Source organism: Oncorhynchus tshawytscha, linkage group LG25 (genome assembly GCF_018296145.1).
Source record: "Oncorhynchus tshawytscha isolate Ot180627B linkage group LG25, Otsh_v2.0, whole genome shotgun sequence".
Lineage (NCBI taxonomy): Eukaryota > Metazoa > Chordata > Actinopteri > Salmoniformes > Salmonidae > Oncorhynchus > Oncorhynchus tshawytscha.
Window position 1 is genome coordinate 23,479,804 of NC_056453.1, and position 21,457 is coordinate 23,501,260.

Sequence of the window (21,457 nt, forward strand, 5' to 3'; positions counted from 1 at the left end):
CTTGTCAACTCTACTCACCTCATTTTCCATCATTCCATCGACTTTCCTATCCTCCTTTCCATCATCTTTCCGGCAGTGTCTAGTTTTATCACACCAGGCGGTTCTCAATTTGTCCATGGGTGGTATCAAGATTATTCCTAACCCTCTCGCTGTGCTTGTCTGTATAATAAACGACCTATCCTTTCACCCGTGGCCCCAGCAGCATGTAAGTCAAAAACTTTCCTCCAATCAGGAACTGGAGGAAGTAACCGTCTAAGCGCAGGGTTATTAGGCTATTGGATAAAGAGCCTGCCAGTACAGGTTTGATGGAACTGAACCATATGTGTGAAGCCTTTTCCTAATTTATTTAATACTATTGTTTTTCTAAGGATATAGAATTTTGGACTTAGTGGACATTGTTTAGCTCATCTATTTCAATTGATTGGTCAATGATAATCTAGTACCAGGTAAACACACAACTCAAAAATGACCTGTCCATCATACAGACCCTACCTTTATGGACTGTAGTTACGTCAACATGCTACAACCAATCCAATCGCGCCATACGACTGAAGGTATTCTTCTTAACACACGGTCGCTGTCTTTTCAGCACTAACGTGCGTAAAGCCAGGGATACTTAATGTAAACCCAGACTTCAGATGGTTTTACCATTTCCTAAAACTTTATTTTTCAGAGTTTTCTGTCGTATGGATTGAGAACGTTTTGAAACTAAATATATCGATTAATCCGAGACTATTGACTATGGTATTCCTAGTAGATTCTAGTAGACACCGCTTTCTCGGTGTGCTTTACGCACCGGATTTGAAACGCTTAATCATCGGTTAGGTGTCCCCGCGATTACCCAATAACCTTATTCCACTAAAGCTTAACGACCAAAATACTGCCGCAGATATGTTATTTCTTTTGAGATTGTTGTGTTTTTACGCACTGGGACTGGGCTATGGGAAGCTTGTACGTGGACAGGATGACACCCCGGGCACGGGAACCCGGCTCCTATGCCGAGTCATCCCCGTCGGCGCCGACACTTGTTTGGTCCCCGTGGGTCCCGAACCTAACGCAGCGGCACAGGAGGAAGAGTTGAGGAACACAGTCATGCAGCTCCGGGAAACGATTCTCCAACAGAAAGAGAATATAGTCAACCAACTTGGGACCATAAACGAGCTGACCGCAAAGCTCTCCCTTTGTGAGTCTGCCTCAGATGGAGGGAAGTATGATAACGGTGGATCTTGGAGTAAAAGCAAAGATAATCAGAACACAATGGGAGATTTACCCAGAGATCCCAATGATACAATCGACAACCTCGGGAAGACCATGCAGAGTCTGAAGGACCGACTAGAAAACCTAGAGGTAAGGCGCATGAGTGGATAGTAACCACATGACTCTGGTTCCTAAATAATGGAAAGGGAATGCTGAAAATGATCGGTGTGAATTAAATACATCTGAAATAGGCCTAATGTTTGTTTTACATTGTTGGCCCTTGCTTAGTTGTCTGCTTATTAAGTCATTGAATCTAAAGTGAACACCGGTTCCTGTGGTCAGCGTTGAGTAGCCATTAACTTTGCTCCTATTTTGACCTGTAGCCTATCCATCTATTTTTGCCACCATGTGGAGGCGTACCCTAAATGGATTAGCCTTCTATCTCATTTACCCTCCAGTGATTAAGTTCCCTATGTCACCTTAATCAACAAATGTTGTATTTCCTCTTAATGGCACAGTAACAACTACAGTGAACAAAATATGTAAACAAAACATATAAAGTGTTGGTCCCATGTTTGATGAGCTAAAAACAAAGATGGAAAATACCACACACTGCTGCTCAAGCTCCCTGGTGATATTTATTTATAACAATGTTTCGAACATTAGGTCTTCATCAGGCATCCATGTCCCAGGTTGGGGTGGAAGGTCCTATATATAGGGGCAGTACTCAATGACATCACTTCCTGAAACAGGAGGTAAAAAATATATAACATAGGTTCCCAATATTAACATTCAATCTGTCAAATTATATGATCATACACAAGGAATGTGATCAATATTTACAGTAATATACATATATATATATATATATATATATATATATATATATATATATATATATATATATATATATATATACACATACAATATTCAATTAGGATTTTAAAAAAGACAATAATTTGGACATTTTGAAACTATAAAAACGGTTTTAAGTTAAGTAACTCCTCGTTAAGGCCAAGAGGAGACAGTGTGTTGAGCCTGTAGATCCAAAAAAGATTCCCTTTGAAGAAGTTTCCTCTCAATGTCCCCTCCAGTTTTCCCTTGTCAGTTCATGTGGCCCTTCTGAAGACATACTGGTCTACACACAGTGCACTCGATTTCCACTCAGGCAATGATCTTTGAAAATTACACTCTTTGCATAAACCTCTACTGATTGTCTTTGACCAACTTGGGTTTCCTCCACTTATTTAATTGTTTTGTGACATCTTCATCTTACCCCACAGCAACAGCAGCAGAGAGCCAACACATCGGGAACGTCGTTCCCCAGCGAACTCAGAGACCTGCTGCAGAGCAGGCTGGGAGATCTGGAGAAACAGCTTCTCAGTAAGGTCAACAACCTGGAGGAAGAGAAGTCTCTGCTCTACAACGAGACCGCAGCCCATAGGCAGAAGACTGAGAGCACCCTCAACTCCCTGCTGACCAGGATTAACGAGCTGGAGAAAGGTAAATAACTGGAAATATATGACAGACCCACTCACACATGCCTGGCAGCATACCACCCTGCATGGCTTGCCTCTGAAGCTAAGCAGGGTTGGTCCCGGTTGGTCCCTGGATGGGAGACCAGATGCTGATGGAAATGGTATTGGATGGCAGGTAGGGGACAATGCCCTGAGTAGGATGCCATCTTTTGGATGGGATGTTAAATGGGTATCCTGACTCTATGTGGTCATTAATCTTCTTTGGGATCAGTGTCCCTTCCACGGGATGGTTGAGCTAACATATGCTAATGTGATTAGCATGAGGTTGTAAGTAACAAGAACATTTCCCAGGACATAGACATATCTGATATTGGCAGAAAGCTTCAATTCATGTTAATCTAACTGCACTGTCCAATTTACAGTAGTTATTACAGTGAAAGAATACCATGCTACTGTTTGAGGAGAGTGCACTATTTTGAACATGGAAAGTTATTAATAAACATATTAGGCACATTTGGACAGTCTTGATACAAAATGTTGAACAGAAATGCAATGGTTCATTGGATCAGTCTAAAAGTATTACATGCAATGCTGCCATATAGTGGCCAAAATATAAATTGCACCTGAGCTGGAATAATACATTATGGCCTATCTCTTGCATTTCAAATATGATGTTACAAAAAAAAGGCTTTTTTTTTTCTTCTTTGTATTATCTTTTACCAGATCTATTATGTTGTATTCTCCTACATTCCTTTCACATTTCCACACATTTCAAAGGGTTTCCTTTCAAATGGTACCAAGAACATGCATATCATTGCTTCAGGACCTGAGCTACAGACAGTTAGATATGGGTATGTCATTTCAGGCAAAAATTGAAAAAAGGGGAGGATCCTTAATGATCCCATGGCACTTTTTGTAAGAGTAGGGGTCTTAACCCCGGTGTCCTGGCTAAATTCCCCATCTGACCATCATGGGCACTGAATCATCCCCAGCTTCCAATTGGCTCATTCATCCCTCCTCTCCCATGTAACTATTCCCCAGGTTGTTGCTGTAAAAGAGAATGTGTTTTCAGTCACCTTACGGGGTAAAAATAAAACGCACAAACGTCTGTGTACACAATCAGATGACAGAAGTATACACACATGCAGCAGAAACAGGAAGACTCACATATTGTAAACACAACGAGTCATTCAATCTACTTTCTATTTACCTGCTTACTAACTGTCACTCACTTACTAGTAGAAGTAGTAGAAGACTGAGGCTTTAGATCAAATCTGACAAACATTGGCTTATCATTTTGTTCTCTTATACCAGCATTTCAAAAACTTAGTCTTCGGGACCCCAAGGGGTGCAAGTTTAGGTTTTTGCCCAAACTACACAGCTGAATTAAATGATCAAAGCTTGACGACTAGTTGACAGGTTGAATCAGCTGTAGTGCGAGGGGAAAAAACTAAATGTGCAGCCCTTGTGTTCCCGAGTTTGGGAAACCCTGTCTTATATTGTCTTACTACATGCATACTGCGTATACAGTATAGAGTTGACTTCATAGACAGCTCTCCCATTGCTTTCTCTGTAGGTGGCGGTGGTTTCAAGTCCCCTGAGCAGTTTAAGTTGGTCCTCCCCCTGCGTACTAACTACTTGTACGGCCGCATGACCAAGAGCCTTCCTGAGATGTACGCCTTCACGCTCTGCATGTGGCTCCGGTCCAGCGCCGGCCCTGGCATAGGCACCCCCTTCTCCTACGGGGTGCCAGGACAGGCCAATGAGATTGTGCTCATCGAGTGGGGCAACAACCCCATAGAACTGCTCATCAATGACAAGGTAAGGGCACTCTAAAAGACTCAATAACTCTATGTGTTTCTCAGTAGTGCTGATATTTGAGGGGGAGCTTACCTTGCTTGACAGGAGTCTTAGTTCTTACTTTTAAACTAGATCTGGCTTTAATGAGGTTGCAGATTTTTTGTTTTTGCATGCATGGTCTAAAACAGTGTCTGGTGTTTTATACGTCCTTAACCAAACCCTAACCTTCCTCCCTCTAATATGCACTTCTTCTTTCTGTTTGTAAGCATCGTTACCTTCCTTACACTTCTCTGCTATTTTGTTACCTGTCCAGGTGGCTCAGCTGCCTCTGTCAGTGCGTGACGGTAGGTGGCACCACATCTGTATCACCTGGACCACCAGGGATGGTCTGTGGGAAGCCTACCAGGATGGTCAGAGGCTGGGGGCAGGGGACAACCTGGCCCCCTGGCACCCCATCAAGCCTGGAGGAGCCATCATACTGGGGCAGGAACAGGTGAATCTGCTGGCTAGTGCCTCCTATCTGTAGTATATATTATTTGTATGTGAAATATTTTTACCTATTTTACTCTTGGTTTACTAAACTGCATCCTCAGGTTTTCACAGATTTTAATTGTACAGTAGCTTAGCCATGACCATGAGTCCTGACCTATAGGTTCTAGTGCAGTGGGTACCAACCGGTCGATCGCCAAGGTATTCGTAGTCGATCACCGAATATTTCTGTAAAAGACAATGATAAAGCCTTTCGTTCTATTTAAAAAATATTATGTTGCACTGTTGGTGTTAGGTGCACTTGATTCAGCAGCCCTATCGCTGGGAAGTCAAAGTGTTCCCAGTTTGAACCATTTCCTTAGTCTGAAGGTAGAAGACTCCAGTCACCCAAGTCAGACTGTTCACTCTGATATCGCACTGCAAGCAGTACCGAAGCGCCAAGTCTAGGACCAAAAGCTCCTTAACAGCTTCTACCCCCAAGCCATAAGACTGCTGAACAATTAATCAAATGGCCACCTGGACTATTTACATTGACCCCCCCCCCCACCTCAACTAACTGTACCCCCACACATTGACTCACATTTTCTTAATTCTATTTCTTGAACGGCATTGTTGGTTAAGGGCTTGTAAGTAAGCATTTCACGATAAGGTCAACACCTGTTGTATTTTGTGCATGTGACAAATACGATTTCATTTGAGAACGCCGCATACCCAGCAGGCTCAGAGAGCAAAACAAGTGCACCTATAGGTCTACCGCTGGCCAATAAGATTGCTCAGACCAAAGTGTCTGCACAGTTTCCTCGAGCCATAGATTGTAAAAAGAAACCTGGAGTGCACAGAAATGTTAATACTGTGAGATTTCAAAACGTTTAAAACCAGAGAGAGGCTCAACGAATACAGCAAAGAGCTGCTGTTTTTATAAGTTCATGTGTAAGTTGTTATTCAGCACTGTCAACACTTTTCCAACACCTTTATAAGCCATAATTGAGGAATATTTAACTTTTTCTGGTTATAAGAGTAACAACATGAATTGGTGCATGAGGCAGAGATAATGCAGTGCGACTTATGTTTTGCCATCAGCTGGAAGACTGTGTCCCCTTTGCTCAGCGGCGGGAGGGAGAGCAGAGGGACGGTGAGTCTGGTGAGAGGCAGCCACACCACTGCTCCCTCCCCTCAGACTGACCATCAGATGCTCCTTCCCCTCAGACTGACCATCAGATGCTCCCTCCCCTCAGACTGACCATCAGATGCAGGCCATCAGTCCAATAAAATTTAAAAAGCAAATGATGATGTACACTCAGCTGTGCCTCACAAGTAATACGACAAATTATATATTACCTGAGTTACCTAACATGTTGAAATATAATTTCAAAATGGTCTGAGAAGAACAACATTGGCAGGGCAATTCAAGCATAGCCAATATGCAGTGATAATAATTGGGCCTATGGCCTACTGCACAAACTTCATTGCTACAGAACTGTTTTGAATATGTTAATGTTGCATAGGCTTATGTTTTTAAGTCCTGTTTAAAAAAAAAAAATCTGAGTGGTAGATATCGGCTTGCTTTTGGACTCAGAAAGTTACCGTGCTGTAACCAATAGGCTACCTATTGGGAAACCGTGCTGTAGAGTGTGGTCCAAATATTAATAGCCCAATCGCCAATAAAATTCTAACCATCAGTGACTTAAAAGCAAAACATTGTCTAGAGAGTACAGCATCCTTGAGTGTGACAGGTTGAGCCTGGTGGTACACAGCGAATAGGAGGATGATGTTATTATTGTTGTTTTTAACGAGGCCTGTCGTTTATGGCCTCAACAGGACATAGTGGGTGGGCGCTTTGACGCCACGCAGGCCTTTGTGGGTGAGCTGAGCCAGGTTAACATCTGGGACAATGTCCTGAAGCCATCCGACATCCTCACCATGGCCAACTGCTCCTCCTACACCCCCGGGAACGTGGTGTCCTGGCTGGACAGTGACGTGGAGGTGTTTGGCGGTGGAGCAGCCAAACTGCCTCTAGAGCTATGCCAGGACCGGCTGTCTGAGACTGAGTCTTAGGATGGTTGTCTCAGTCTGTCTATGACTTGTTCAGATTCATGTTCTTGATTTGACGCATACTGTACATGTTACGTGTAATGCTTGTCATGTTTTGTTTGGCTGTTCGTGTAAGGAAAGGCTTTGATTGACCTAATTCGAGATGATTCTACAACACCGAGACAGTTATACTCACACACGTGTTGACACTCACATACAGACTTACACACCGGCAGACACAGACTTAATTACACTGGATTTGACATGTGAGGCTGGCTAAGGCTTGCGTGTGGCGTGGGCGGTGTAAGGCACAGATTAGCCGTCCCAGGACTCACATACAGTACAGTAGCCTAAGTCTCCTGGTCTCCTGATAGAGGTCAATATAGCCTCTCCACCTTGACCGGAGCCTAAGCAGATCTAGGCAAATATCAAATCAAACTTGGAAGCCAGGTTTCCATGGTACAACCTATAGCAGAGATGATCAGTGACTAGCTATGATCTTTGAGTTAGTACTGGTAAACATTTCATAGTTATGTGTGGAAGTTGGTGTTCTTGTACTTGTGGCATGTCTGTTGTACTATAATGTTAATAAGGTTTTACCCATACTGTTTTCAAAACCCCAAGTCCACCTCAATGCCTGCAGCGGGATATGCTGTTGTCTCACAAAACTATTCCATAATTATCATATTGTTGTTTGGGACATGTTGGTTTGTTTAGGTCTACAATGTGTGCAGTGCATAGTTTAAGTACAAACAAAGACTAATTTATATGGGAGCATTGTTACTGTTAAATGTGTTACATGTAATTTTTTAAGCAGATAAGAACAATTTATGTATGATATGAACAATACGTTAATGTGTACAAGTGTTTCTTTCCATGAAAACAATGTTGGGTGTGTAATGTGTGTAAAGCTATTACACTGCTGACTTTTCATGTGGCCTTCTTTTAAGGATTTTGTGCCAGATGTGCTTTACAAACCTAACCTTTGCTTTGCCAATGAAAATGAACAAGAATGTGAAAATGTAGGAAAAATAAAACACTATTGAAAAGCAGTCTACTGTCTACTGTTTATATAGCAGTTACATTTCATAGACCAGTAGCCTTAACCAACAAGTGACCAAAGCCTAGGTGGCATTAGTAATGCTTAATTAAGACATGACAGCAGCTCAAAGATCAACGGTGACATCACAGTCATTTAGGTACACTCCTACACACTCCTACACACCAACTCCTACCGACTCATACAAACTAATGTGAAAACATCTCCCTGACTCTTCAGCAAAATAAATGGAATATGGTTGTGAATAGAAGTGGGACAGGGTCAGTGTCCACACAGTCTTCACTGTATCCACATGTTCATGCAATGCAGTCATGTATTACTTATCAAAATCATTCACTTTTTATTCTATTCTACCAGAGACTATTTAGTTGAAGGCCAGTTTCTGTCTGGAATTCAAAGTCAGGGTAAGTAACATTACTGAAGTACAAATCAAGTTACTTGATGGCATTGTAAGATACAATTCAAATACATATGTTTTGGTACAGTCGTGAGCAGCAAGTACAATTGTAACTAACAAGATACATACAAAGAAATAACAGCCACAGAGGTCTATTGCCTAACAAATACATATATTTACATGCTTATGTTCCCCAAAATGTAACAAGTTAAATTGCTAACAAAGAATTGATTTGTATAGATGTTCTGCTCCATAAAAACATTTGTTATTGTGTTGGTGAGTCACACCCAACCCCAAATTCGAATTCAGTTGCTGCAATAAAATGGTACATCTCAATCAAGTCCATGTCTTTCAGCTCGAGGTCATTAGTCATGTGACTGATGAATTAATCTCTGGTGCTCTGTAGCCCAGACAGAGAGGTGGCTGGCTGCTGTGCTGGTGGGGCCTTTAGGTAACAGCCATTAGGACCGTTCCCTACAGTGTTACTGGCAGCTCTCATCTATCATCATAGGTGGATCCAATCCTCTAAAATACCCTGGATGGATACTTTGTGTTAGGGGTCAGACTTCTGGCTGGGTCTTGGGATCATTAAGGCAAATAGTAAAATTGTAAAATGCACACAAACAGAGGAAATGTAAACTGCAGTGGTATCAAGTTATAATGAATTAATCAATAGTTCAATGTTACATTATTCATCCTGAACTATCCATTTCTAACAAATGATCAATATTTGACTTGAATCAGACAAGCAAAGCCCAAATAAAAAGCGTGTACATGAAGACTAGTTGCGGTACAAGTAGGTGTCAGCTCTAGTCCCGTGCTCCAACAGAAGGGTTTGGACCTCTCCTTTCTCTGCCCTGGACACATACAGTTGAAGTGGGAAGTTTACATACATCTTAGCCAAATATATTTAAACTCAGTTTTTCACAATTTCTGACATTTAATCCTAGTAAAAATTCCCTGTCTTAGATCAGTTAGAATCACCACTTTATTTTAAGAATGTGAAATGTTAGAATAATAGTAGAGAGAATGATTTATTTCAGCTTTCATCACATTCCCACTGGGTCAGAAGTTTACATACACTCAATTAGTATTTGGTAGCATTGCCTCTAAATTGTTTAACTTGGGTCAAACGTTTCAGGTAGCCTTCCACAAGCTTCCCACAATAAGTTGGGTGAATTTTAGCCCAGTCCTGACAGAGCTGGTGTAACTGAGTCAGGTTTGTAGGCCTCCTTGCTCGCACATGCTTTTTCAGTTCTGCCCACAAATTTTCTATAGGATTGAGGTCGGGGCTTTGTGATGGCCACTCCAATACCTTGACTTTGTTGTCTTGAAACCATTTTGCCACAACTTTGGAAGTATGCTTGGGGTCATTGTCCATTTGGAAGACCCATTTGCGACCAAGCTTTAACATCCTGACTGATGTCTTCAGATGTTGCTTCAATATATCCTCATGATGCTATCTATTTTGTGAAGTACACCAGTCCCTCCCGCAGCAAAGCACCCCCACAACATGATGCTGCCACCCCTGTGCTTCACGGTTGGGATGGTGTTCTTCAGCTTGCAAGCCTCCCCCTTTTCCTCCAAACATAGCGATGGTCATTATGGCCAAACAGTTCTATTTCTATTTCATCAGACCAGAGGACATTTCTCCAGAAAGTACGATCTTTGTCTCCATGTGCAGTTGCAAACCGTAGTCTGGCTTTTTTATGGTGATTTTGGAGCAGTGGCTTCTTCCTTGCTGAGCGGCCTTTCAGGTTATGTCGATATAGGACTCGTTTTACTGTGGATTTAGATACTTTTGTACCTGTTCCCTCCAGCATCTTCACAAGGTCCTTTGCTGTTGTCTGGGATTGATTTGCACTTTTCGCACCAAAGCACGTTCATCTCTAGGAGACAGAACACATCTCCTTCCTGAGCGGTAAGATGGCTGCGTGGTCCCATGGTGTTTATACTTGTGTACTATTGTTTGTACGAGTGAACATGGTACCTTCAGGCGTTTGGAAACTGAGTTATAAGTGAAATAATCTGTAAACAATTATTGGAAAAATTACTTTTGTCGTGCACAAAGTAGATGTCCTAACCGACTTGCCAAAACTATAGTTTGTTAACAAGGAATTTGTTGAGGTTGAAAAACAAGTTTCAATGACTCCAACCAAAGTGTATGTAAACTTCCCACTTAAACTGTTCAGATCACTACTGATATCAGGGATGTCCTGATGGGGCTGCAGTTCCATTTTAATGCTGGAGTAAGTGGCGTTACTGTACGCAGACATCTGGAACATAATAAATTGTGTCTTAGCAATTTCAAACTGAACAAGTACATACACTGCGAAATTGTCACTTGACAGGGCTGCGGACTGCAGCCATCCTTAAGTCTAGGTATAGATTGCCCCCTTGTGGATAGTGTAGAACAGTAGAACAGACTCCTAAGTAATCAAGCAGTGACTTTACTTGAAGAGAGGAAGAAAGTATGCTTTTTTCAAAATTTTCAAACAGGGCCAGAGATGTCAGTCTCCCACCTGTGTTTTGTTTACTTTCCTAGGGTGACTGGCTATAACAGTGATGAAGGTAAGCATTGCCAAGATGATCCCAGCACAGGGAAGGATAAAGAAAAGGTTATTAGAGGCTGTATGAAAACAAACTCAAAGGCCCCTACAACTCAATGTTTGTGATGGTATCTGGAAAATAGCAGAGGTATGGCAAAATGTAGATTTTGTCTCATTACAGTGAACCCACTGACCTTCCCACACCCCTGGGTCTGAGGCGTATACTATTGAGTGGTGTGTGTTCCATTAAACAATGTGGTAGAGAGAAACAAAAAAATACAATTTCCATTGGAACATTCTGTAATGTTCATTTCACTCCCCTGAACAATGGAGAATGTGGCCTGTTATTGTCATAGAGAAATGTATTCTGTGCAAGTGAGTGTACTCATGGTTCCCTCTACTTTTTTCGTGGTGGAAGGATGAGCAGTTCATGGTCACTGCAGCTGCTGGAAATGCCAGTTCCACAGAAACCTGCCGACATGTGTCCACAAGGACAAACCCAAACTTCAGCCTTTATTCTGCAAAGAACCTCACCTTATCAGTACAAGAAGCTTGACAGTGTGGCTTGAAATTCTCTTTCTGGATTTCCTCAAGGCCAATGTGATGATTTGGGGCGGCAGGGTAGCCTAGTGGTTAGAGCGTTGGGCTAGTAATCGAAAGAACGACAAATTTGTCGTTCTGCCCACCTGTGCCCCTGAACAAAGCAGTTAACCCACTGTTCCTGGGCCGTCATTGAAAATAAGAATTTGTTCTTAACTGACTTGCCTAGTTAAATAAAAGGTAAAAAAAATATACATTAAAAAAAAATAGAAAGTAACCACAGAGACTAATCAACACCAACTCACACTCAGCTATGCATAGAAACAGCATGATGAGTACTGGGCTAGACAAGAAAATATAACAGGCAGGATAAAGTGCTTCACTTTATTAATTAGGCTACAGCAAGCACTTAGACACGCATATGTCTGTCTGTAGTAGATAGCACCAGTGGCGATGATAATGTCCAACAACTCACTCATGTAAGGAGACCACCACAGAATAGTAGACCCCTCAGTAAAGTGCTGGAGTACATACATACTGCATATAGTAGTACCACAGTGGGTGGGCCATTGGATATGTAGGTGTGCTTTACGTATGGCACATTTCAAGGTGTACAGCACAGGGACAATGGTATGGATTGGGTCCAGAGCCCAAAGGATATTTTGTCACATCCTGAATCCAGGTAGGATGAAGTTGCTCCTGGACACAAATCTGGGGTAAGTTTATTCTAGATTTGAGCCTATGGGCAACTTCTTCCTGGATCCTACCCAGGGGCTTGTTCCAGTGGGGTAACAAGGGTCTCGGTGGGGTGATGTCACGTAGATCCTGGTTGACCTCTGGTTTGCAGACTGCTGAAGTGGGCCTCCCTCAGGACACTGTTGATGTGGTCATAGGGGGTGTCGTTGCCATAAAGACTCAACGAGGAAATGGAAGGGTCTTCTGGCAAGGGTCTGAGGAGACCCTGGGATGTGCGGTTCTTTGTGTATGTGGTACCTCCTCCCGTTGCCCTCTCAGGACTACTGATACCACTACTGCTGTCACTGCTGGACGACTGGAGGACAGAAAGAGAAGAACAGGTATGACTTACAGAAAATACTTGTTGCCCAAACCATCACAAGTATGTGTGTGTTCTGTCACCTCAGAGTCCCAAACGTCTTGGCCCAGCTTGGACACCATGACGTGACCCTCCTGCCCCCCTCCTGACCTTTTGGCCTGGGGGTTCAGCTGGTCCCCCTCATTGTCTCCACCACGCCGCCGCTTCCTGTACACAGTGAGAGAGGCCAGGGAGTAAAAAGTGAGAGAGTGACCATCTTAGAGTGAAAGAGAGGAAGTCTGTGGTCTGTGTGGCTCAGTAGGAAGATCACGGTGCTTGCAACAAAGGCCATGGGTTTGATTCCCACTGGTGCCACCCACACTTCAAATGTATACTGTAAGTCCCTTTGGATAAAAGGGCATATATTATGGCATACTACTACTAAATGGCATATATTATGACTATTTTGAGAGAGCAGGTGTATGTGTGAGAGAACGCCAAGTACCCAAAATAGAGAAATAGGCGATCTCAGGCACAGCCTAGTTACAGGAGCAGACGTGCTCAAATGATCAGCCATGGGTAAGACAACTTATTGATCAGTACACACAGGGAAGAAAACCACCAAGTGAGATATTAAACTGATACGGTGAGATCAGTTAGCTGTATTTGTCTCTTGTAGGCTAACAGTCACTGAGGTCGATAGTAATTCAATAAGGCGTTATTCTAAGAAAGAAACTCACCTGTTTTCTGTCAACATTTGGGAGACGACTATCTATGGCTTCTTTTTAGTGAGAAAGACGTTCGTTAAGGCCCCTGCCCTGGACACGTCTGAATGAAAACAACTCCTCTCCCTGGAAGCTTTCAGCCTGGCAGAAAATCTATTATCGTACGCACAGCAGCTCTCCCCAAACTTACCGCACAAGCTCAGTCAGGGCATTCTGATCTATCTGAATGCTAACGTTATATTGTTGAATAGCCTCCCTGCCCTGGTTAGCAAGGTAACAACTCTTGACTGGTTGAGAATTGATCATTCACTGTCCCAGAATATGGATGCTAATTATGTCAGTAAACTAGCTTCTCTCTCAGTTAACGTTATGCAATGAAGTCTATTTCCAGTCTCTCTCTGCTAGAGTTGGCTACCGTTCACCGTTGTTAGCTAGCTAACGTATAGCCTACGCTACTTTGCTAACAAGCTAGCATAGAAAACTGGCTAAACTATAACGAAACGAGAAATTCCTTCAAACCGTCAATTTAACTCGAGTGTTGAGTTTGACTGATCTCAAATAAGACTATCATTCCGTCTTGGTGAAATGACAGATCCAAAAGAAGTACAGTACCAGGAATCCAAGCTAACGAGTGAGCTGCTGCTGCTAGGAAAAAGACCCAGCTGATAGTATTTACATGACGTTCGATGACGTTCGATCCACTTGAAGCAGAAATCGACCGAATGCCATCTGCAAAATCTACAGTACCTTTTGCAAATCACATATAATACCAAATATATTTTTTAGAACTAACCCTCATTGTTCTATCTACCTGGGTCACCGACGAAAAATAATGACTGTGTCATTTTGTGTTGTGTTACTAGTGGTTGCAAAAGTTGACATTTAGAAGTTACTTTTATTCCTCCGCCAGTTCTAGAATTATAGGGGCCATAATTCGATTTTTGCGTATCTGAATTATATGATTTCTGCATAGTGCAGCTTTAAAAAAAAAACCAAAATCAGGAGGCGTTCCCAGCTAGCACATTTGGTTTTTTGGAAGTTGTGGGAACGTATGTTTTTTGCTTCGCGTTGGTTGTGGGAACGACGTCATGCATTTCCTGACTAAAAAAATATAGGTTTTACCAAACATTCTGAGAACAGAAGTGAACATTTTGTCTGGTACTATAACTTCCCTAAACATTTTATTGAATGTTTCAATAAGCCTTTTAATAACACTGCTATCTTATTTTGGGCTAACGCCAAGCATAGATAGGACCAATGGAAATTAATTTCCTTATGCATGAATAATGCAAACACATTTATTGCGACCCTGCATCAATCTTTGTCCACTTAAAAAGATCATACAAGAAGTGTTGTGGTGCTTCCTATGTTGTTGATGTAAAGAATATTTCTTGGTCCGTGGTGTGTAATGAGGAGCAAACCGATACTGCGCTTCACACATTTATGAAATAGCTTATTCCAGTTACTAATAAGCATGCACTCATTAAGAAAAATACTAAAAACGGTTAAATCCCTGTGGATTGATGAGGAATTGAAAAATTGTATAGTTGAGAAGTATGAGTCAAAATTAAATGACAAATAAGTCTGGCTGCACAACCGATTGGCAAACATATTTCAAATTTAGAAATCCTGTGACTAAACAGAATAAAAAGAAGAAACTACACAAACAAAGATAAATTACATAAAGAATGATAGTAAAACAACTTGAGCAACTTAAATGACATTGTTGGAAAAAAGTCAAACTACGCTCCATCATTCATTGAATCAGATGGCTCATTCATCACAAAACCAACGGATATTACCAACTACTTTAATTTAAAATGTCTCATTGTCAAGATTAGTAAACTTAGGCATGACATGCCAGCAACAAACATTGTCACTTACGCATTCCCCTCAGGAGATTTGGCATTGGTCCTCAGATCCTCAAAAAGTTCAACAGCTGCACCATCGAGAGCATCCTGACTGATTGCATCACCAGGCGGTGTCAGAGGAAGGCCCTAAAAAAAGACTCCAGCCACCTTAGTCATAGACTGTTCTCTCTGCTACTGCATGGCAAGCATCAAGTCTAGGTCCTAAAGGCTTCTTGACAGCTTCTACCCCCCCATTTTTATGCTGCTGTTACTCTGTTTATTATCTACGCATAGTCACTTTACCTCTACCTACATATTACCTCGACTAACCTGTGCCCCTGCACATTGACTCTGTACCGGTACCCAAAATATTTTTCTTAAAACTGCATTGTTGGTTAAGGGCTTGTAAGTAAGCATTTCACTGTAACGTCTACACCTGTTGTATTCGGCGCATGTGACAAATACAATTTGATTGTAATTTTGAATTCCATAAAGTGAGCATGGAAGAGGTGAAAAAATTGTTCTTGTCTATAGACAATGACAAGCCACTGGGGACTGACAGCTTTGATAGAAAATTACTGAGGATAATAGCAGATGATATTGCCTACTAGCAAGTGTATGCCCCCAGGTCTGGAGGGAAGCAAAAGTGATTTTGTTTCCTAAGAATAGCCCCCTTTACTGGCTCAAATAGCCAACCAAGCAGCCTGTTACCAACTCTTAGTTCTCAGAATGTTATGTTTCAGTTGGCTTTAGTTTCTGTTGTCTGAGCCCCACATATAAGGTGGGTCTTACCTGTGCAGTCTTAGTCTCACTTGTCGCTGTGCCATACAAGGCTCTGGAAGATGCTCTAAGGTACAAATATTAAACATCCTTCTCAAACCCTAACCAGTGCCATTAGGAGGGAGGTACAGTGTCTAGGCCTTTAGGGCAACTTCATCCTACTCTAACTTCAACTTGCGTCCCACCTGTGTCCTCTCCTCACCTCCACCTGGCTGCTCCACAGATGCAGCACCCCCGGAGACACGTCGCACCGCCCTTGTGTCCAGGCGCTGTGACCTGAGTGATCGCTACTGTAAGTATAGCCGACAAGAGAGGAGGCTCCTGAGGGGGAGTCTCCATCCGGGGGATGGGTCCTGGTTCCGGCTCATCACTGTGTACTCCGACTCGGATTGGATCCCCTCGCACACAGAGGAGCTGCTGGACTTCTAGTTTCTATAGCAACCCCTACCGCAGCACGCCCATCAAGGGTCACAGTACCATCTACACATAGACCATCGGTAGGTGGGTCCACAATCTCTGTCTTTGTCCTCTCTCAAGCCCTATGGCCTAATATTGTACAGGGATACAGTTTCCCTGCAGTGGCAAGATCCTCTGAAAATAACAGTGAATCAAGATGCCATAAGCTGGCGCACCATGTACAACAAACTAATTAGTGTGTGATTGAGCTGACCACTACTGTTGAGCCACACACAGCAGCTACTGTAAGTGGCCGGATAGGGCATACACTGCCAGTGGATCTCCTGGTTTTACTTTCATTCTGAGCCAGGCACAAACACCACAGAAACAGCATTCAGGGCTACAGTACAAACACCAGAATGTTCCATTGAACCCATTTTACAGAGCTATGTGGGAGAGGATATGCAAGGTTAAACATTGAGTGGTACCATTCAGCTGATTTCACCCATCTATGCGTTATTTCACAGGTTCCTATGGGGAGGGAGAGACAGGCCAGTACGTGGAGTGGCTGAGGGACTACTGCCAGGCCTTCTTTGGGCTGATGGTTAAGCTATTGTCTCTGGTGACCACTGCCGCTATGGTCTGTGCCTACAGGGTCAACTGCAGTTCACGCAACCTACAGATCCACACAGGTGAGAGAAACCACCTCATGGCATACCCAGGGGCATGGGCCAGGGTTCCCCTTTGGGGATGTTTCCAGGTGCTATGGCCCCCAAAGGGTCACTTTGAGTACAAAATATACTGAAATAAATTAACATTTGTCTTATCCTCACATGGCCTCTCCTATCATTGCTATGCGGAAGACACTCACCTACTCTACTCCTTCCCCCCTTCATACACCCAGGTGGCAACACACATCTCTGTGTGCCTGGCAGACATCTCAGCTTGGATGTCAGCCCACAACCTTAAGCTCAACCTCGACAAAATGGAGCTGCTCTTCCTCCCGGGAAAGGCCTGCCCACTCCAAGACCTTTCCACCACGGTTGATAACTCCACATAGTGATGGGGAAACAAAGCTTCCTGAAGCATTGAGGTTTTCCAGCCAAGTGTGTCGAAAAGGTTCATTACTCAAGGCTTTAATCAATCAACACAGTGTACACTAGTGGCACCTGCTGGTCAAAAGAATTTAGAGTAGCCAAATTATTATAGATGACTTACCACCACGTAGCGTGTGCGCAGCATAGACTGTTTGTCTTCTACCAAACCAATACCAATCCAATCAGGTGGTTGTTAGACTAAACAAAGCTCCCAATGTCATTGATCACGTGCTTCTGATAAAGTGATACAGGCATCGGAACACCGCTTCTAAGTACACTGCTTTGCGTGCCTTGGAGCTCCGGCATAAGAGGTAACATTGCTAAATCCATGGTGTCCCCCTTCCAGAGTGCAAAGAAACTTGGCATGACCCTGGACAACATCCTTTCGTTCTCTGCAAACATCAAAGCAGTGAGTCGCTCTTGCTGGTTAATGCGCTACAACAGGTGTATTCAACTCTTACCTTACAAGGTCCTGCTCGTTTTCTTTTCTACCTGATACTAAATTGCACCCACCTGGTGTCACAGGTAAAAATAAGTCCCTGATTAGGTGGGAACATCAAAACCCTGCAGCTTATCCAGAATGCCACAGCCTGCCTGGTGTTCAACCTTCTTAAGTTCTCTCATGTCACTCCACTTCTTCGAGGTGGAGCAATTACAGATCCTGGAGCATTGACAGGTTTTTCACTTTGTCAGCTTGTGGATTTGAACTGGCGACCATTCGGTTACTGGCCCAATGCTCTAACCGCTAGGCTACTTGCTGCTTCCACTTTTATGTCTATTCCTACCCTATGTTTGCTTCCAGACGGTCACCCATGCGATAGGGCAAATCTTTGGAGTGAAGCAATGCCAGTGGCTGCAGTATGTCATGCAGGGCTCCAACCACCTGGAGGAGTCAGACACCCAGCCCATGGACCCCTGCCCGCTCTGCCTCCGCAAGTTAAGCACATAATTTGCATAAACTTTGATACACTACTATATTCTGTAGCCTGGTTGCAAGTCTATTTCCCAAGGTACAGTATAATGGGGTGACTTCTCTCTCAGGCCTTGCTGTGATGGATAGAGGAGGAGGGAGCAGCTAGCCATGGACACCTCACTGTCTCCCAGTCTGACTCTGAGCCACATTGTCTCAAACCCACCATGGCCTTCCAGACCTCCAGACAGTGGCAGATTTACCTCTAGATTCTAGAATGGTCACACTGCGGAAATAGATATGACTGATGAATGTACACAAGGATGAGATGAAGATCCTAGAATGTACATTTCCATTCAAAGTACTTTACTGACTTTACACACACCTCAAACCAACTAGAAATTGTAGAAATTCATATACAAATATTGAAAGCATTTAATGAGACAACTAAATATGTGCAACATGAAAATGCTGTCCCATTTACATTGTCATTTACTGACCGTCGCTAACTATACCCAGAGATGGGCTATCCAAAGTTAAACCAATTTCACTATAGTCGCATACCAACCGGCTGAAGCTAATTGGCTAAATCATTTAGCTAACTTTTCCCACCTGTGAACACACACAAGAGGCATCCACGTCAAATCATGTCCCAGGTTTTAATTCAGTCATGGCTGCTATCACTTCTTAATTAGCCAAATCTAAAACGAGGCCAACTCCGGAAGAGCAGTCACCCTTTAAAGTTTGTTCATTCAACAAACTCGAAGTGAGTTGAATTTAAAAAAAACTTTTGAGTAAAATGTCAAATTCATGTTTGCCTTTGGAAGGCAGCACTGTATGTTGGTTCAGCTATATGCCCAAATGTTGAGCAAACTCCCAATCCTGTTGCAGCTGGTTGCCTTACAGTTGTACATTGATTCAACAAATTCTCCTTGAAGTGAGCTGAATTTGAACAAGCTTGTTGAGTAAAATTATAAATTTATGTTTGCTCAACCACTCAACCATGCCCATCAGTATCACATTTCCCAGCATGCTCTATTGCAGGTTGAATTTCAGAATTGTTTGTTTCAATACCTGTTTTTGCATGTTTGTTGATTTAATCTTATGACACACAAACATAACATTTCTAAACTAATTCAATCTGTTATTGGTTGGACTTTTTGACCCATCACTGAGGTGGCTGTTCCAGTTAATGATTTAGGTTGTCTCACTAAACAATCTTACTTATGATGGCAGTCATTCTGAACGCAGGTTGCAGGTGATTAAAAGTTCCAGTTGTTGGTACTCCTTTCCAAGTCAGCATTATGTGAATTGCAGACGTAGCCTGTAAACCAGGAGTTTTAAACCACTGCTTTAGTGTGTAATTAGGCCCTCAAAGAAAGGGGTTGTGATTCTTGTGTTCTCATATTTCCTAGTGTAAAATTATGCGAATAGGGTAGAATACATTCTCAAGTTGAATTGTATCCTGAACAAAAATATAAACTCAACATGGAACGATTTCAAATGTTTTATTGAGTTACAGTTCATATAAGGAAATCAGTCAATTTAAATAAATGAATTAGGCCCTATTCTATGGATTTCACATGACTGGGAATACCGATATGCATCTGTTGGTCACAGATACCTTTAAAAAAAATGGGGTGCTTGGATCAGAAAACCAGTCATTATCTGGTGTGACCACCATTTGTCTCATGCAGCGTGACAGATCTCCTTCGCATAGAATTGATCAGGCTGTTGATTGTGGCCTGTGGAATGTTGTCCCACTCCTCTTCAATGGCTGTGCAAAGTTATATTTGATATTGTCTAGAACTGGAACACGCTGTCGTACACATCAATCCATAGCATCCCAAACCTGTTCAATGGGTGACTTGTCTGGTGAGTATGCAGGCCATGGAAGAACTGGGACATTTTCAGCTTCCAGGAATTGTACACAGATCCTTGCGACATGGGGCCGTGCATTATCATGCTGAAACATGAGGTGATGGCGGCAGATTAATTGCACGACAATGGGCCTCAGGATCTCGTCACGGTATCTCTGTGCATTCAAATTGCCATCAATAAAATGCAATTGTGTTTGATTTCTGTAGCTTGTGCCTGCCCATTCCATAACCCCACCACAACCATGGGGCACTCTGTTTACAACGTTGACATCAGAAAACTGCTCGCCCACACTACGCCATAAACATGGTCTGCGGTTGTGAGGCCCAGTTGGACGTACTGCCAAATTCTCTAAAACAATGTTGGAGGTGGCTTATGGTGGAGAAATAACGTGACATTCTCTGGCAACCGCTCTGGTGGACATTCCTGCAGGCAGCATGCCAATTGCACGCTCCCTCAACTTGAGACATCTGTGGCATTGTGTTGTGTGACAAAACGGCACATTTTAGAGTGGCCTTTTATTGTCCCCAGGGTGCACCTGTGTAATGATCATGCTGTTTAATCAGCTTCTTGATATGCCACACCTGTCAGGTGAATGGATTATCTTGGCAAAGGAGAAATTCTCACTAATAGGAATGTAAACATTTGTGCACAACGTTTTAGAGAAATAAGCTTTTTGTGCGTATGGACAATTTAGGAGATCTTTTATTTCAGCTCATGAAACATGGGCTTTACACTTTACATGTTGCGTTTATATTTTTGTTCAGCGTATGTTCACTCAACCTAAAATTAAAAGTTGAGTGAGCATACAATTCAACTTGAGAATGTATGTTTGTTCAGCTTTACTCCCAAATGAGATACAATTGTAAGTTGAATCAACTTTAATGTTATTTTTGGGAGGAAACTCAAAATCCTATGGCAGCTAGTTGCCTTACAATTGACCTTTGAAATCAAGTGTGAGCATAATAAGGTTTCCCAGCTGACTTCATAAATCTAATAACTGGCCTCTACATATTGTTTGTATATCCTCTCTAACAGTACCATGAGCTAAAACACAGTGTTTTGATATTCAGGGAAGCAATAATAACATTGTTGTCTCAGTTTACAACAAGGTTTGTAGTGCTAATTTCACCCCTTACATCCAGGATGTTCAGTATGCCCTTTCCTTTGTTCAGTGTGAGTGACTGGAGATATGAAACCTCGCCAGACTCCCGAAACCAGATCTGAAATCACACGATAGAGATTCC

The 21,457-nt window shown here is 42.6% G+C and overlaps 2 protein-coding genes across 2 annotated transcripts; one reads left to right on the forward strand and one right to left on the reverse strand.

Annotated features, from left to right (window-relative positions):
- The first annotated feature begins 560 nt into the window (after nt 1-560).
- On the forward strand, nt 561-8,030 carry LOC112224475 (neuronal pentraxin-2-like). Its single transcript, XM_024388053.1, has 5 exons — nt 561-1,347; nt 2,481-2,700; nt 4,252-4,496; nt 4,789-4,968; nt 6,783-8,030. Exons 1-5 carry the CDS (start codon nt 892-894, stop codon nt 7,017-7,019), a joined length of 1,338 nt encoding a protein of 445 aa, XP_024243821.1. The 5' UTR covers nt 561-891; the 3' UTR covers nt 7,020-8,030.
- Nucleotides 8,031-11,911: 3,881 nt separating this feature from the next.
- On the reverse strand, nt 11,912-14,049 carry LOC112224485 (protein FAM104A). Its single transcript, XM_024388065.2, has 3 exons — nt 13,315-14,049; nt 12,679-12,802; nt 11,912-12,592 (listed from the first exon to the last, which is right to left on the reverse strand). Exons 1-3 carry the CDS (start codon nt 13,329-13,331, stop codon nt 12,356-12,358), a joined length of 378 nt encoding a protein of 125 aa, XP_024243833.1. The 5' UTR covers nt 13,332-14,049; the 3' UTR covers nt 11,912-12,355.
- Nucleotides 14,050-21,457: the final 7,408 nt, after the last annotated feature.

Bases quoted from the DNA above. Each gene is read 5' to 3' on its own strand.
- LOC112224475 (XM_024388053.1), top strand. From the start codon at position 892: ATGTTATTTCTTTTGAGATTGTTGTGTTTTTACGCACTGGGACTGGGC. The intron at 2,701-4,251 runs GTAAATAACTGG...CTTTCTCTGTAG, and splicing joins GATTAACGAGCTGGAGAAAG to GTGGCGGTGGTTTCAAGTCC. The intron at 4,497-4,788 runs GTAAGGGCACTC...TTACCTGTCCAG, and splicing joins AACTGCTCATCAATGACAAG to GTGGCTCAGCTGCCTCTGTC.
- LOC112224485 (XM_024388065.2), bottom strand. The intron at 12,593-12,678 runs GTGACAGAACAC...TCTGTCCTCCAG, and splicing joins AAGACGTTTGGGACTCTGAG to TCGTCCAGCAGTGACAGCAG.